The sequence below is a fragment of the Sorex fumeus genome, unplaced genomic scaffold, assembly GCF_029834395.1.
Source record: "Sorex fumeus unplaced genomic scaffold, SorFum_2.1 ptg000006l, whole genome shotgun sequence".
NCBI classification, from domain to species: Eukaryota; Metazoa; Chordata; class Mammalia; order Eulipotyphla; family Soricidae; genus Sorex; species Sorex fumeus.
The window spans coordinates 22,007,501-22,025,886 of NW_026606063.1; the positions used below are offsets into that span (position 1 = coordinate 22,007,501).

General features: G+C 39.7%; 1 protein-coding gene across 1 annotated transcript in view; it reads left to right on the top strand.

The window, feature by feature from the left end:
- NBAS (NBAS subunit of NRZ tethering complex) overlaps positions 1-18,386 on the top strand; it is a 389,024-nt gene that overhangs the window by 239,766 nt on the left and 130,872 nt on the right. The window contains exons 37-40 of the mRNA XM_056124489.1: positions 3,681-3,794; positions 4,168-4,291; positions 15,575-15,651; positions 16,017-16,154. Coding sequence (XP_055980464.1) covers positions 3,681-3,794; positions 4,168-4,291; positions 15,575-15,651; positions 16,017-16,154 — 453 coding nt within the window. The remainder of the gene's footprint in view (positions 1-3,680; positions 3,795-4,167; positions 4,292-15,574; positions 15,652-16,016; positions 16,155-18,386) is intronic.

An 18,386-nucleotide genomic window follows, 5' to 3' on the forward strand; every position in this document is an offset into this window, starting at 1 on the left:
CTGTTTATTTTTCCTGATGTTAATATCTTCAGCTGCCTTGTATGTCTTGGGTGTTAGTTTTTTGTTAGATAAATGTGGTGAGTTGTAAAATCTTAGCACGCAGAAGGTTGTGTGTTCGCTGGCTCACTGGATGGCTCTATCTCACTGCCCACATTCTGTGCTCTTGAGCTGCTGTGTGTGGCCTGGATTGGGACAGCTGTTGGACAAGGGCAGACAAAAGAAGAAATGAGGGCCAGTCTGGTCAATATCAATTGTAGTTTATTCCAATCCTGTCTCTCCTCTGCCTCCTTTTCTCCTGGGCCCCAATCTGGAACTTCTCATTCTGGTTCTGACTGTGCATCTCTGGAGCCCGAGCTCTCTCACTTCTGACTCTGCTTGAGCTTTCTTACTTCTGCCTCTCCTCTCCAAGCTTACAGTCTTAGTTTATATAGCAATCACGTAAGGCAGTGACACAAAGGTGGGTTGAATATTGACAGATCAACAATGAGAGGTAAGATCACTCCTCCAGGAGATTAACTCAAAGATAAAATCTCATCTAAAGAGATTACTCCAGATTACTAGGAAACCTGCTCAAGGGTGGGATCCTAACAAGGGTATGTTCTTTCCTCAGTTAGTAATCTACTTAAATAATTGTAGTAAATCTACTTCTAATATATCTAGCAATGTCATTCTGTGTGAGCACAGTAAGAGATATAAACATCTCATTATACATTCCGCAGTCCTCTTGCCAGGTTAGTTTTCCTAGTCCCAGCAGGGTCTTAGTCTCGTCGTTACTTACTTTGGATCATGACAGCATTTGTCCATGATCATGCCCTCAACTTATAGTTGAGTATTGTGGCGCTTTGGCTTGGCCCATTTTGATGCCAGGGTAGCTCATAACTTGCCCTGGGTCCATTCAGTCCTTCGTCGGGACCCTGCTTTTGGGGTGCTAGGAAATAAGGGCAACTGAGTCGAGAAAGCAGATGCCCAGGAGTAAATATTATTCGGAGTCAATCAACTCCCAAGTTACAAAGCATAATATTAACTGTCTTCCTGTGTCCATACAGAAAGGACATTGCTTACAATACAAGTTTAGTGTCCTGGGATGGGTATGACCCGATTAATCTAAGCTACATGATAGACAAAACAGTGTTGTCCTACAGTGAGTGAATATTTTCTTCTAGTTGATTGGATATCTTTTTATTCTTGTTGTTATTTTCTTTACAGTGTAGAGGTTTCTTAATGTAATGTAGTGTCATTTCTTAATTTTTACTTCTGTTTTCCTGGCCAATGCCATTAAGTCATTGAAGATCTCTCTAGAGTTCATATTGTACAGAATTCTGCCTATATTTTATTCTGTTGTAATTTATAGATTCAGGCCTAATGGCAAGATATTTAATCTATTTTGACTTAACTTCTGTGTATAGGTGTGATACTGATCTGTGTTTATTTTTATCTGTATTTTGCATATGACTAACAAGTTTTCCCAGCATCATAGGATGAAGAGGCTTTCCTTGCTTCACTTCATACACTTAGATCCTTTGTTGAATATTAGCTGTGGATGTGTCTCTGGCCTATAAACCTCATTAAGCTTAGAGCCTGCTCTTATTCCAATACTGCAGTTTTTGGATTATTTTAGCTTTACAGTATAATTTGAATTTTGGGAGAGAATAGTCTCCTGTTTTTCCCCCAGGGTTTCTTTGGCTATTTGGGGGATTCGGTCACTTCATGTAAATTTTAACAGCCTTTGGTCCATGTCCTTTTAAAAATGACATGGTATTTCTAATGGGGACTATAGTGAGTTTGTCTCATGCTTTGGTTTAGATGGTCATTTTAACAATGTTAATCCAGTTCATAAATAAGGTGTTTCTATTTTCTTGGATTTTATATTTTTTTATTGTGATTTATGGTTTTCTTCATAATAAGTCTTTCAATTTAACTTAGTTCTTATGTATGTGATTTTGGGTAGGAAAGAGTGAATGAGGGTTTTTTTTTTCATTTCTCTCCTATTTTATTGTTTTCATATAAAAATGAAATGGAGCGATAGCACAGCAGGTAGGGCATCTGCCTTGCACGCAGCCAACATGGCCGACCCGAGTTCGATTCCTCCGCCCCTCTCGGAGAGCCCGGCAAGCTACCGAGAGTACTCGATATGCCAAACACAGTAACAACAAAGTCTCCAATGGAGACGTTACTGGGCCCGCTCGAGCAAATCGATGATCAACGGGAGGGCCATATAAAAATGTGACAGACTTTATGTGTTACCTTTGTAGCCTATCACTTAATAGTGAAGATTAGTTGGTAAGTATAAAGTTGTTTAATTTGTGAGTATATGAGTTTCTCCCCACTTTCACTTTCAAAGCTTTTTGGTCTTAGAAGATAGTTGATAGGATTTTTGTCTTCTTGATTTTATACTTGATTTTATACTTGACTTGAGTAAGATTGTACTCTTGGTCATTTATACCTCACACTGGGTTATGGCTCAGCTCACTTTTCTGTCTTACCTGTTGGACCTTTTGAAGATTTATGTGTTAACAGTATTTGAAATTGTGATTAATAATAGGGTTTTAATTAAATGTCAGTTTCAATTTTATTATTTGCAATAGCAGCTTCATTGTTTCCTTAGGTTGGATTGGCATATCGTCAGGGTCACGATCCTCCCTGTTGTTCATCGGTTTGCTTGAGCGGGCCCAGTAACATCTCCATCATGAGACTTGTTGTTACTGTGTTTGGCAAATCGAATACATCACGGGTGGCTTGCCAGGCTCTGCCTTGTGGGCCAGATACTCTCGGTAGCTTGCTGGGAATCGAACTCGGGTCGGCCATGTTGGCCACTTGTAAGACAAAAGCCCTACCACGGTGCTATAGCTCCATATAGTGAGTGCTCAATAAACTTTGGAGGAACTGGGATTTGGCTCTTCTACATAAAAGGAGCTTTGCAGTCTATTTGAGGAAAGTGCAGCAAAGCAGGTCTTTAACCACACTAAAGTACTAAAGTACTTGCTAATGAAAAATGCTAATAGGAAGTCTTAAGAGCATTTGTAATGAAAAGGGTTTGGTATTGTTTTGCTAAGGTTCCTACAGATCCGGGCTGAGGTAACCCTGTGAATTTAACCAGGAGTCCAGCATAAAAAGGCCTCTCACAAATAGAGAAAGGCAAAGACCCTTGTAAAGTAGATTGGTTTGTTTAGAATGCAGAGGTATTGTTAATTCGCACTTAAAAATATTAAAATGTGTGTGTACTTTAGACATATATTATTGACTTTATTTAGCACTATAATTAACTACTGAGTGGTTGTGGTGGAGGGGGGGCAAATGTGCAAAATTTTTAAATAGTTTATTCTGACTGTCGAATAGAATAGAGCTGTAATCCCTTTTGCTTCAGTGTTTTTGATTCATTGATGTCAGAGTGACCAAGAAAATCAAAAGTCACTGCAGGGTGGGCTTGAAGTGCTGCTCTCAGAATGTAGGTATTCTTATTTTCTCTGCTGGTGTCTGTATCATTCTGACACTCTCATTAGATCATACAGTGCACATTGATCAGCTTCTGAAATAAATTATATTCTTTCTTCCTTTCCTTTCTGCCTTTCCCCTCTCCTTTCTTCCTTCTTCCCTCATTCCATTATTTCCTCCCTCTCTCACTCCATCACCCTCGCAGCTCTTTCTCTTTTATTTAATATTCTTCACTTTGTTCTGTTTAGGGTCAGGAATTTGGTGGAGCTTATCAAATTGGAACCGTAGCCAATGAAGGTCTTGAAAAACAAGGTTGTCATCCTTTTTATGAATCTCTCATCTCCAATCCCTTTGTCACAGAGGTAAGGACAAATTGCCAAAGATTTCAGTGCTATACTGTTATGGGCACGTTACTGTTAAAAAAGCTAAAGTTTTCTTTGAAATATACTTCTTTGGCCTTCTTACTGTGTAATTCATTGATCTTGTAAGTATTGTTTTATATGTGTTATAATATTTACATACATATTTCACATGTATCATCACATATGATAGAACATGGGATTAAAATCTGTATTTAATTTATTTAAAATATTGCTTAAAAGAATATGCTTTAGCAAGGAAGTTACAGTTCAAGTCACTAGAAGATATAAAGTAATATAATTTTGTCTGTGAATCATAGATATGTGAACAAATACTACACCATAATAAATTGGTATACCTGTTTCCTTTGTCTAGTCTGAAGTTACCTATGACACCTATCAACATGCCCCAGTAGAAAGCTTTGCAGAGGTGTTGCTGAGAACTGGAAAACTGGCAGAAACTAAAACTGAAGGAGAAGAAGTATTTCCAACAACCGAAGGTATAAAGGAAGTTCAGTTCCTTGAAAATCTATAGCTTATATTATGAGAAAAATTTATAATGTGGATTGAGAATTAGGGGAAAAAAAGCTTTTCCTTAATTTTAGACAGAATAACTCTATCATGCATTCATTTATGTATTTAAATTGTTGAATTCTCTTGGTTTTATAGCTACCTACAAGTATTGAGGATTTTTAAAAAGAAGAGTATAGCACAGTTCCTTTGTTTAAGTTGCTCTTATGTAAAGTGATTCTTCTAGTGAAAGCTGTATACTACCTGGTAAATACTTATTTCCTGCTTTCATGGGTTAAGGACTCTCAAATATTTATTTCACACATGCATGTAAATTTCATCTTAGGTTAGGGCAGATAGCTCGGGAGGTAGAGAAACAATAACATATGTGAGTATGTCTGGATTGATTGAACCCGGGCTTGGTGTGTAGCCTTAGAGGCCCCTAGCACCAGTGGTCTGAGGCTGAGCATAAACTCTCTGGCCACAGCAGGACTCAGCATCCCTGGTGGCCCCTATGAAAAATAATAATAAAAAAAACAAACCTAAGGATTTTCTGCATGGCTGCAGATCTCTTCATGTAAAATATCTTGAAAAAAGCAAAATGTATGGAGATTTCCTGAAGACAACTTGCCACTGTGCACTTTTCCTCTGACTGGTCTCCTCCCTTCTTTCTCTTTGTGCTCTGCCATCCTGATTGAGCACCTTAAGGTTTAAAGGCTCCTGGAGCTCCAGCTCTCTTGTCTGTATTCAAGACATTAGTAAGGAGGAAAGCCGGGAGAAGTGTCAAGGAGAAGAATGGTATTCAGTATTTCTCTAGCTTTCAAAACTAAGGTGGGCTGAAGAGCTTGTATGTTCTGTCACTCTAGTGATGATGATAGGACTTCTCTAATTAGCCTTTTCTTTTTGTTTGCTATTTTTAATTTTAGCTTACTTTAATAAAGTTGTTCACAGTGATTTATGACATTTAATGTATAACACCAATCCCACCACCGTTACGCCTTCCTACCACTATATTTCGAATGGTTCCACCCCTACCCAAAATAGCCTGCCCACAAAACAGGACCTAAATAATTTATTTTATATTGCTTGTTATGAATCATCCCCTAAAAATGGTCCAGAAAAGTTACCTTAGAGGAAAGTGTGTGAAGACTGTTGTATTTGACCCTGGAGCTATTAAACCATTGTATAAGAGATTACTGGGCTGGAGTGATAGCACAGTGGGTGGGGCATTTGCCTTGCATGGGGCTGACCTGGGTTCAATTCCTCCACCCCTCTTGGGGAGCCCAGCAAGCTATCGAGTGTATCCTGCTTGCATTGCAGAGCCTGGCAAACTCCCTGTGGCATATTGGATATGCCAAAAAAAGTAACAACAAGTCTCAGAATGGAGATAATATTACTGGTGCCCATTCCAGCAAATCAATGAACAACGGGAGGACAGTGCTACAGTGCATAGAGATTACTAACATGTTGTTAAAGGTTGAGCCTGTGTGCTTGTGTGTGTGTGTGTGTGTGTGTGTGTGTGTGTGTGTGCATCTGCCCCCACCCTCCCGCCCCAAGATTGGTTGCCTTCTGCTTATACCCCATCAAATGTGGTGTGCTACTCTTGGAGCATCAGTGGTATAGAGTATGAGATGTTGCTCTAGGAATTCTAAAATTTTAAATATGGTGATACAGCTGATGTTAATTTAATTTTTTTTTTAACTGGATAGTGATTTCAGAATCCACCTCTGGATCATGGTCATCAGTGAGCTTATGTGCCGCCAGAGGCAGTTTCTGGACATGACTGCCAGAATGCTACTGATAACAGGGAATTGGTGGATGTGGCCCATTTCTGACTTTGTGCAAGCCTGGAGATTTTGGTCACAAGTCCCACATACCCGGGTTTTTCAGCAGATTCATTCATGAATGAGGCTTGTCCAAGCCTGTGGAGATGGGACATGTCCATGAAGGCAATTGAGTTCTGGGGGGTTTCAGCTGCTGGGGATTCTGTTGCATTGGGAAGGGGAACTCACCCGACCCCTTCAGCTTTCCCCAATGAGATAGCTGGGTGTGGGATCCAGAGGCATCTTTGCAGGTGGTACTCTTGGGTTGCTCTCTTCCGAGAGATTCATCAGTCTCTCTCATGAGCCTTTTCTTAGACTGTTTACTGCCTGCATTAATTGCTATGTTCAGTTGTGATTTTATTTGATCTTCATGACTGATTCTGTAGTTCTCTATCCTGGTTACATGTTAAAATTACTTAGGACTTTTTTTTTTAAATGCTAAGATCTGCTGTGGAATCCGTGGTGGACACTTTAAAAACAAAAAAGCATATGCAGTGGAGGCCCATGTAGCAAATGTGTTTTAGAGTTCCTCATGTGACTCAGTTATAAAACTATGGGCAAGGCCCATTGGGTGGTTTTGTTATCTCTCTTCTTCAAACCCTAACACATGTGCTTTCAAAGCTTTTCACCTTACAGCCTAGTGAAAGTCTGAGATGTATTTTATGGTTGTGTTTGATCCCTTCAACTTGAGAGTCATGTGTGTGTCATATCTACTTCTAACACTTATACCCAGGCTCTGAGAGTTTTTAATCTGGCGGGCGCAAAAATCAATGACTTCAAAATGATGTGTGTCAGTTGGGTGTGCACAGCACTTTGGACAGGAATTGAGGATGCATTCTTGAGGATTGAATGCAAGCTCACAGGTTATGTAAGCAAGTTTTAAATCTAACAAGTGAGACCAGCAGTTTTGTGGGCATTTTCTTTCCATTACAGGTTCTTTTCGAATTAAAATTTTCTAGGGCCAAAGAGGTGGTACAATGGGTAAGTCACTTGCCTTCCACGTTTCCAACCTGGGTTCAAACCCTGGCACCCCGTATAGTCCCCTGAGCCTTTCTAGAAGTGACCCCGGACCACAGAGACATGAGTAAGTGCTCAGAACCCTGGAGGGTGGACCAAAAACAAAACCAAGCAAAAACAATAAGCTTTTCTGACATTAAGATTCTGATATTCCACCAAGGGGAAAAATAAACATTTTCCCCCATAACGTTATTGAATTGAATGGGAAACATTTTGTAATATTTCTTGTATATATTAAGAGTAGATAAAAAAAACCACAGATGTGTTTTTACTAATTATTACTTAATTTATATTTGGGTTTATAATTTATGAAGCATTTTTATATGCTATCATAGTTTACACTTTTGAAATGCTAGTATATCTGAAATAGTTACCTTTGGTTATTTTATTAAATATTTTCCATAAATTCAGAATTGAAAAGCGAAATAGGCCAAATTACTCAGATTGAAAATCCTGGTAAAAATTTGACTCTTGACTTTGGACTAGAAAATAGGTCATAATACAAATTAAGCTTCTTATCATGACTTGACATTCAACATTTTTTAATAAAGTTGATGAAAAGCTTTTTATAGAGACTAGCTAGAGAAAATTCATCATTATTTATTTAGCTAAATGGATGATTTAATGGCTAATGATTTCCAAATCAATAAATGGGCAGCTTTCCTCTATAAATTTAGTTCTACCATTAAATTTATCAGAGTACTTTCTGGAGGTACTTATTATGCACAGAATTAGGGGTTGAAGCCTTAGGCATGGATTTTATCTGATTTGTGCTGTGTAACTAGTTTAGGAAATGCATTGTATTAAAAGTTTGAGGCCCACCGTTGGTAGTTAAATTAATATAGACTGTATATGTAGAGAAGATCATTGAATACACAGTAATTTATGCTAGATAAAGACATAACTTAAATGGTAATGTCAGATCACAGACTCGGTCTCTAGCCAGTATATCTTGGACCCTAATTAAATACTGTGGGATTCATATTATCGTTTTTAATTTTGTCAAATATTGTTTCAGATGGCTTGTAGATTCAAAGTGAAAGCCTTCTCATGTGTAAAACTTAATTTCCTTTTTGCAAGATTTGTTGAAGCTCCATAAAAGTATTGAAAAAAATTGGTGCCGGGGGCGGGAGAGGTTGCCTGAATTTCTCCCAAGCTGTGGCCAGGGGCCCTCAGGCCTCTCCTGGTGATACTGGACTGCTGTGACTGCAGTTCAGACATAGGGCCTGAGGATGTGGTGCTGGGGACCGCCAGAACCTCACCCAGCAGTGCCTTAGGGCCAATATGGCGCTGTTCCAGAGATGATGTGATGCCAGGGATTGTACCCAAGTCCTCACAAGTGCCCTAACCACTGTGCTGTCTCCCAGCCCCTGCTCATCTTTCCATGCCCTAGGTAGAATTGGGACACATATTATTATCTCTTCCATCTGCACAATTTGTTGCCTTTTAAAAATTTGGTTGTATTCTAGAGGTGCTCTAGACTAAGTACTAGAATTGTGGATATGAGTATGGATGTGGGAAAAAATGATGTCATGAGATAATTTCAGGAATTATTGCCTTGGGGATGAAAGAAGAGATGTGATCTGTTCCTTTAAACTTGGGGCAGTCATCCATGTAGCCACAGGGTGGTCGTGAGCTTTGTGTGGTCAGAAGTTCAGCTCTTGATGTTATGGTGGAGAGAAAGAGATATGTATAATTTGTCCAGAAGTGTCTTTTGGGAAACCCTCCTTGGGAAGTAAGTGATTAACAAGTTGCTTGGTTATTTGACACAATTATTGAAGAACTTCTTTTTTTAAATTATATCACTGTGAGATAGTTGCAAAGCTTAAATGTTTGAGTTTCAGTCATTACAATGATCAAACACCCATCCATACACCAGTGCACATTCTCCACCACCAATGTCCCCAGTATACCTCTCCCCACTTTCCAACCCTCCCCCTGCTCCCATGGCAGATAATTTCCCCCATACTCTCTCTCTGGAGCAATAGCACAGCAGTAGGGCATTTGCCTTGCGCGCGGCCGGCCTGGCTGACCCGGGTTCGATTCCTCCACCCCTCTCAGGGAGCCGGGCAAGCTACCGAGACTATTCCGCCCATATGGCAAAGCCTAGCAAACAACCCGTGGAATATTCGAAATGCCAAATACAGTAACAACAAGTGTCAAGATGGAGACATTACCTGGCCCGCTTGAGCAAATCGATGAACAATGGGAGGACATTGCTACTCTCTACTTTTGGGCATTATGGTTTGCAATATAGATATATCATATATTGTATATTGTTTGCAATATAGATATACCACGTTTGGCCCTTTATCTACTTTCAGCACATATCTCCCATCCCAAACGTTTCCTCTAACCATCATTGTCTTAGTGATCCCTTCTCTCTTCCAGCTTCCTTCTCTCCCAGCTCATGAGGCAGGCTTCCAACTATGGACAATATTCCTGGCCCTTGTCTCTACTGTCCTTGGGTGGCAGTCTTCATATTAAGTTATTTTATACTCCACAGATGAGTGCAGTCATTCTATGTCTGTCCCTCCCTTTCTGACTCATTTCACTTAGCACGATACTCTCCATGTCCATCCACTTGTAAGCAAATTTCATGACTTCATCTGTCCTAACAACTGCATAGTATTCCATTGTGTAGATGTACCACAGTTTTTTTAAAAAATTTTTATTAGTGAAACACCATGAGGGTACAGTTGTAGATTTACAATTTTTTGTTCTTGGGTTTCAATTATACAGTGATCAAATACCCATCCCTCCACCAGTGCCCATTTTCCACCACCATGGATAATATCCCTCCCTTCCCCCCTCCCATCCCACCCTGCCTCTGTGGCAGGGCATTCCCTTTTGTTCTCTCTCTCCTTTTGGGTGTTGTGGTCTGCAAAAGAGGCATTGAGTGGCAAACATGTTCAGTCCATAGTCTACTTTCAACATGCATCTTCCCTCCTGGGAGGAAGATGTACCAAAGTTTTTTGGAGAATTTTTTTTTCTTTTTTTCCTCCAAATTAATTTTATTAAATTCTCTCTCTCTCATATACACTTCCAGATTTATTATCTGTTTGTGCTTGTGGCATGCTGGGTAAAATCAGAGCTCATTTTAACCCTATCTTGAAATACTCTCACATTGAGAATTAGGGTTTCAGCATATAAATTTTGGCCAAACAAAACTATTTTGTCTCTTAACAGTGTCATTACAAACTAACACTCTCACTGTGTGTGTGTGTGTGTGTGTGTGTGTGTGTGTGTGTGTGTCTGTCTGTCTGTCTGAGACCACTGATTTCAGGACTGAACTTAGTCTTAAGGTCTTAGGATTTCAATATGGACTTAAACAATAGCATTAGAAAAGTTGGACAGCATCAAGATTAGTCCTTAAAAGATTCAGAAATTGCACAGGGACCCCAGGCCACATGTAGTATAAGTATCCAGTGTTTTGCAGCACAAATGATCTTGTCTAGTTATTGGGGGTGCTGATGAGTAACATATCATGTACCCTGTGCTCTGTGCATGGTATCATTTCCTCTGAATTTTGAAATACAATGCCATACAGTAAACAGTGATGGATTTTAATTTTCATCCCAGAACTCTCTAGAATAATAGAGATAATTTCTTTCACACTTTTTTTTTGTATGCCAGAGTTCTTACATTTATATAGATCACTTTCATGATCTATATGAATTTCTGGATCATCACTTACATTTATATAGATCATTTTCCTTGTTTTTCTAATATATATTGGGAGTTTGATATGAGAAGACACCCAAACATGGGAATGAATGTTATGAAGATGTTTGTATTTAGATTCCTAGATTATGTTAGGTCAGATAAGGCCCCGTGGGGATAAATTACGGTTTTTCTAGAGGCAGAAAATATGAGGGAAAATCATGTCAGAGTTCTTATACTGGTCTTCATGCTTAAGTAAGTAAGTAAAGGCCCTCCCGTTGATCATCGATTTGCTCGAGCGGGCCCAGTAACGTCTCCATTGGAGACTTTGTTGTTACTGTGTCTGGCATATCGAATACGTCACGGGGAGCTTGCCAGGCTCTGCCGTGCGGGCGAGATACTCTCGGTAGCTTGCCGGGCTCTCCGAGAGGGGCGGAGGAATCGAACTCGGGTCGGCCATGTTGGCTGCGTGCAAGGCAAATGCCCTACCACTGTGCTATTGCTTCATGCTTAGGATTCAAAATTCTACACAAACATTCACTTTCTGATGAATAGTTTAAGTAAGTTGGTGAAATCTGGGATATGGAAATAATCTTTAGTTGCCTGAACCCTAACCTTGGGGTGGTAAGACCCAAAAATATTGCCTCCTGTGTATATAGAATCTACAGAGGAGGTGATTAAAAGTGTTTCCTCGGAATGATCTGTTTTGTATATCACGCAGCAGACATATTATTCCTTTTTTTAGGAAGGAATTAACACTGGAACTTGTGAGTTGTAATTTCTCAAGAATGAACACAGACCTGATAGTTGTCAAGGCATAAGAAAATACAGAAAATTAAAGAAATTATTAATACATTTTCTAAATCTGATGCATATGTAATATATAATATATTAATGGATTATTGTCTATATTAAAGTCTGCCCTAGTTTTGCTTGGAGCAGCCATTTGTATATGTATGTAATTATATGCACTACTTAGTAAAAATAACAATGAGAATCCTTTAGCCTTCTCTCTGGCAGGGATTTTTGTCACAACGGTGATTTAAAATTCATAGAAATTGGGGCTGGATTGATGGTACCGTGTAGGGCATTTACCTTGCATGTGGCCAACCCAGGTTCGATTCCCAGCATCCCATGCGGCCCTCTGAGCACCGCCAGGAGTAATTCCTGAATGCAGAGCCAGGAGTAACCCTGAGCATTTCTGGGTGTGACCCAAAAAGCAAGAAAAAAAGTATTTATGTATTCATAGAAATTAAATTTCTGTTCTCTTTTCCTGATTTAAAATTTCATTTTCAGTTATTTATGTTCAGGGTAGAGCCTGGTCATCTTGTGAGTTACATCTATGAAATAATATATTTATAGAAAATGAAACTTATTTGAACTTTAGTATTCACATGGAGACTTTCACATAGAGGTTCTCTCCCTATCTCCAGGGAAGTATGCTTTTATTATAACTGTGCTATCATTGATTGTTTTTAAGAAAACCTTTTTTTGTGTTGATTTGTTTCAGAATTCTCTTCAGTCTCTCTCACATATTCTTTGGAATATCTTGGGCTGGAGCGATAGCACAGCAGTAGGGCATTTGCCTTGCATGCAGCCAACATGGCCGACCTGAGTTCGATTCCTCCGCCCCTCTCGGAGAGCCCGGCAAGCTACCGAGAGCATCTCGCCCGCACGGCAGAGCCTGGCAAGCTCCCCGTGATGTATTCGATATGCCAGACACAGTAACAACAAAGTCTTCAATGGAGACGTGACTGGGCCCGCTCGAGCAAATCGATGAACAACGGGAGGGCCTTTACCTTTACCTTTATCTTTAGCGGTAACATTTTTTTTCCTTTTTGGGTCACATCTGGCAATGCACAGGGGTTACCCCTGGCTCTGTACTCAGGAATTACTCCTGGCGGTGCTCAGGGAGCCATATGGGATGCTGGGAATCGAACCCGGGTTGGCTGCATGCAAGGCAAACTCCCTTTCCTCTGTGCTATCACTCCAGTCCCTACCAGTAACATTTTAATCCCTTATGAATACCTTGGGTTTTGGAAATGGCCAAATACATATTAAATGAATAGAACGATGAGGTCGATAAATTGCCAAGATTAGGTTTGATTGGAAGATAGCAAGGGACTTGATTTTCCCAGGTAGGCCACAGATTGACCCAGTCACACTTTCTGAGAGAATGCCTTCTAGTAACTGGAGTTACAGACAGACCTAAAATAAGGACCTTGGAAGAATTTCTTTGATGAGACAGGAGTAATTTTGATAAATGCTTTCAGATATGCTGGTTTGAAAATTGGCCTCTTTGTGCATAAAAATGGACAATTTCTGAAGGAAATTAAAATGGTAACGGAAGGAAAGTAAGTGAAGTTGCCACTTTATGAGAAACTATATAAGAAAGAAAATTAAAAGGAAAGACTTATTAGTATGTGAAATGATTAGTATGTAAATTGTAGAATGTAGGGAAGACAAATATAAGGAAGTCAGAATGGTAGCCTTGGGTTTATGTGTATGTGTGTGGGCTTTGTGATTTCTAGACTCAGAGCAATTTTTTCATTCAAATAATTCAATATTTTTACCATATTGTATGTTTTTTTTTCTTTTATTTATGACCTGGTGTGCAAAATGTATTACTTAATCCCATCCTTCCATTTTAAATGTCGACAAGAGTGTATTCATCAGTACTGTACTTCTTCCTTGTTCTCATAATTGCTCAAACTTTAGGGTATGTTGAATTGTCAGAGCAAATACTGATTTTTTTTTAAATTTAGAGACTTCTCGTTGGCATAATGTGTTTTTTTTTTCCTCAAAGGCAGCAACTCTGATTCTTTTCCTAAGGCAGTGTTTGGTTCAGAGAGATTTGTTGTTGATATTAGATGAAGGAATGAATTTGAAAATGAGCCTAGAAACGAATAGTTTTTGATTAGAAACATCTAAAACAGTACGATTCCCTGGGAGGCCTGAGGCTGACTGGTAAGCCAATTTGGTTCATTAGGTTTTGAGAAGACAAAGAAAATGAATAGAGACCAGCTCTCTTTGTAGAGGATAGAGAAGAAAGCTCCTAATCCCTGGGACTTATTCCAGGGGGATAGGAATTCTAGGTCACTTTCTGACACTTCACTTTGTGGGTTGCTCCTCACCTCACCCCCACCCCTTTGCTCACATGTCAGCTGAACTTAGATCATACAAATGAATTAAATTTTAGTCCCAGTAAAACATACTTAAGAAGTTAGATCTGGGGTCTGAGAGATTGTACGGTGGGGTGGTTAGGGCACTTGCTTTGCACACAGATGACCTGGGTTGTGTCCCTAGCACCTCTGTGTCCCCCCCGCCAACCCCCACCAGGAATGGTCCCTGAGTGTAGAGCCTGAAGTATGCCCTGAGTACAGCTGGGTGTGCTCTCCTGCTATCGATCCTGAAAAGGGGGTAAATCTTCTATATCTGAGTCCCTGTGTTCTTCAAAAATGAAAGATTTATATTTTGATTACATATGATCACCTAAGTATGAAGATGAAATGTGTATAAACACAGACTTTATTTTAGTTTAGTCTCTTTCATTAAAAGTGTGACAGTGACAGATGATTGCTTGTATCAGTATTTTTTGTGAAGAGGCTGTTAATGATTGTGTGTGGGGAGGGGTGGGGGGCGGATATAGAGAAATAGTGTTGGGGTAAAAGGCATCTGCCTTGCATGCAAATGACTCTGATCGGATCATATGGTATAGGACATAGGTTTCCTGAATACTGCCAGGAATGATGAACCTAGAAGGAGGGAGGAAGGGGGTATGAGAGAGGGAGGGGGGAGAGGAGGCGGGAGAGAGAGAGAGAGAGAGAGAGAGAGAGAGAGAGAGAGAGAGAGAGAGAGAGAGAGAGAAGAGCACAGAGCCATCAACCCTCTGAGCCAACCGTGTAAGCATTAGAGAGAGAGATGATATATTTTATATATGTAAACCTCAGAGCTGCCACCACTGTAAGCACGAGGCCCTAAACTACAACAACCAAATTTTAAAATGTCCTTGTCAAGGAGGCAGGCAGGGGAGTAGGAGGGAACCTGGGGTAGGGCTGCGGGGAATGGTGAGGGCAGTGGTGTTGAAACATCGTATATCTGAAACTCAGCTACTAATGGCCTTTTAGAGCATGGTGCCTTATTACAAAGTTAATTTTAAAAGATCCCATACAGTGGAAGGCAGCTACTGTCTTTTTGTGGAATGTGATCAAAGAGGACCGTGAACAAAACCATATTTTCGTCATTGTGGAAATGAAAGCATTATTCTAAATTTGTATTTCGTCATTGTGGAAATGAAAGCATTATTCTAAATATGTATTTCCAAATCTATTTTGTTATTCTGATTTTTAGGACTCAGGTTATGATTATTTCTTTATTATCTCTCATTATATACATACGTTTACATATATATGTAAACATATACATGGTCTTAGCAAGTGCACATATATGTAAGCATGTATTGCAATCTCAATATGTAAAACATGCTGAGACTAGCTGGAAGAAATCATCCTCACCGATTTTTTTTTTTACTTAGCTTTGCTGCTTTACTAACAATATTTTCTTAAGTAACAAAACAGCCAAGTTTGTTCGAGTTAAGGCAGGGTTAGTTGTCTGAGTTAAGGCAAGGTTACCATTTACCTGATGTGTTCCATGTGATCTTTTATTTCAGTGTGCCAAATAGACTTTTGTAAATCAGGGCATTTAGTAACTATGAATGTCATATGGATTCTAAAGTAAAATAATGCATTTTCTTTCTGCATTTCTGCACAGTTCTCTTACAACTAGCAAGTGATGCTTTGCCCAATGACATGACCTTGGCTCTCTCTTATCTTCTTGCTTTACCACAGGTAAGTTTACCCTTACTGACGAAGAGCTTAAAAATGAACAAAGTGAAAGTATGTACTAGGGAATTTTACCATTAAATATCCATGTTTCACTTCCTTCAATTGTTCTCGACTCCTCCACACTACAGTCAGTATCGGAATAAATTCTGCAGTGCGAGCTGAAATGTTGATGTTCTTAAATCCACTTTTACATGCATAGGATCTGCCTTTATAGAGCCAACTGAATGTCAATGGAGTCCTAGAAAGCTGAGCTTGAATTGAGGATGGAAACTTTGAACCAAGGTTCTGCAGTAACCACTAGAAATGTACTGGCTTATGATGATCTTATTAATTTCCTTTCAGCTGAGTTTCATTATGTTCCCTTCTAGGTGCTAGATGCGAATCAGTGCTTTGAAAAGCAGTCCCACTCTGCGTTGTCTCTTCAGCTAGCAGCCTATTACTACAGCCTACAGATATATGCGCGACTGGCCCCATGTTTCAGGGACAAGTGCCATCCTCTCTATAGGGTGAGTCTTCTTGGTTTCCACTTCATTAATGAGCAAAGTGAAAGCTTTTCTAAAAGAGCCCAGCTCGTGTTTACCTCTTTGGAGGGAAGAGTTTGCTTTGTATTCATTAAAGTGAGTGAATGCCCTTCCTTGACTTTTCTGGGTTAGACCTGGTTGTTTTTCCAGGTGGATTTTCTGATCTTCAGAGTGAATGCTGATTCTTTCTCCAACTGTTCTGTCATTTACTTTAACAGAGATGTTTGGCAAAGCTAAAGTTGCAGAAGAGAGTTTGTCTGTTAATTCACTGTCCCTGTGGAGGATGCCGGTCTCATTTAGGAAAGCAGGCTGTATAGTTGTTGTGCAGTGCCACACTTTTTATTATGTTAATGTTTTATGTAATGTGATTTATAACACTGTTAGTGGTAGACCATCATGCATCTACATTTTAACCCCATGCTCTCCAACAGGGTTCCACTTCCCTCCACCATGAGCTTAGTGTCCCTACATCTCCTTGGTAATGTAAGCGTGGTATTATTCAACAGATAAAACATTGATTAGTGTGCTTATTTGCAATTAACTTTTATGTAATTTTATTGTTAATTTCTTTTTTTTTTTACTTCTTTTTTTTTTTTCCTTTTTTTCTTTTTGGGTCACACTCAGCGATGCTCAAGTATTACTCCCAGCTCTGCAGTCAGGAATCATTCCTGGCGGTGCTTGGGAAACCATATGGGATGCTGGGGATCGAACCCAGGTCAGCTGGGTTGCAAGGCAAACGCCCTACCCACTATACTACTGTTCTGGCCCCTATTGTTAATTTCTGAGTGAAAAAAACTTACATGAAACCTCAGGTTCCTTGTGTCTTCTGTGATCACAAAAGTTTTACATGTCCCGCTGGATTATCAGAGTCCCTCTGTCTGCTTGAATAGGCTCGTTTCAATTACGATAACTAGGAAATAGTCTACTTTTTTGTACTGGATCATTTTTTTAGAGAAGCACATAAATCTGGCTTTTATCCATTATAGGGCTGGAGCAATAGCACAGCGGGTAGGGCGTTTGCCTTGTATGCGGCCCACATGGCCGACCCAAGTTCGATTCCTCCATCCCTCGCAGAGAGCCTCTCAGAGAGCCTGGCAAGCTACCGAGAGTATCTTGCCTGCACGGCAAAGCCTGACAAGCTACCTGTGACGTATTTGATATGCCAAACACAATAACAACAGTCTCACGATGGAGACGTTACTGGGCCTGCTCGAGCAAATCGATGAACAACGGGAGGACAGTCCTACAGTGCTAATCAATTATATGTGTACAAATCCAGTGTTCACATTTTATAGAAACAATTCTTGCTTTTCCCAAATGAAAGCAAACTGGAAAGAAATAATTTTATGTTCGTTTGAAAGTTCCAGCTAAATTAGCCACCTAAATATGTCCAGAAACTTATAGCCGTGAGAAACATTGCATTTGTGGCCAAATATATGTCTTTCATTGATATTAGTGAAAGCTTTTAATTAACAAGAGGAATAAAGACTGGGGTACCATAACATCAGTTAATTTCCCTGGGACATCATTAATAGGAGCTGTGTATTATTCTTGGGCATACTTTGATTTTGATGAAATTTAGCCAAGGAACAGGAGGGTTTTTTCTTCTATTCAGTTGATTTTACTTTCTTTTAGGAACTTTAAGAATTTGTTTTGATAGCAATTTATAAAGTTCCTTCATACTGACAACTGGTCAATTGAAATTTCCTGTTGGTCTATGAAAAAGTTCTTGTAACTGCTATTTGACTGGCAATAACTTTTTCATGAACTGGTGCCAGTCTTGCAGTTGAAAACCAGGTTTTTTTTTTTAAGAAATTAATTATTAATTGAATCACTGTGAGATAGACCCTTACAGAGTTGTTCATAAATAGGATTCAGTCATACAGTGCTCCCCAACAGTATCTCATATGGGTATCTCCCCACCAGTACAAATTTTCCAGCACCATTGTCCCCAGTTTCCCTCCCATCACCGTCCACTCCATCCCAAACCTCTATGGCAGGTACTTCTCTCTCTCTCTCTCTCTCTCTCTCTCTCTTTCTCTCTCTCTCTCTCTCTCCCTCTCTCTCTCTCTGTCTCTCCGTCTGTCTCTCTCTCTCTCTCTCTCTCTCTCCCCCCCACCCCCACCCCCTTTTGAGCATTGTGGTTTGCAATAGAAAATGACTCTTTTATACCAATTTCTTTTTTTAATTATATTTCGAGTATTATTTTATGTAAAA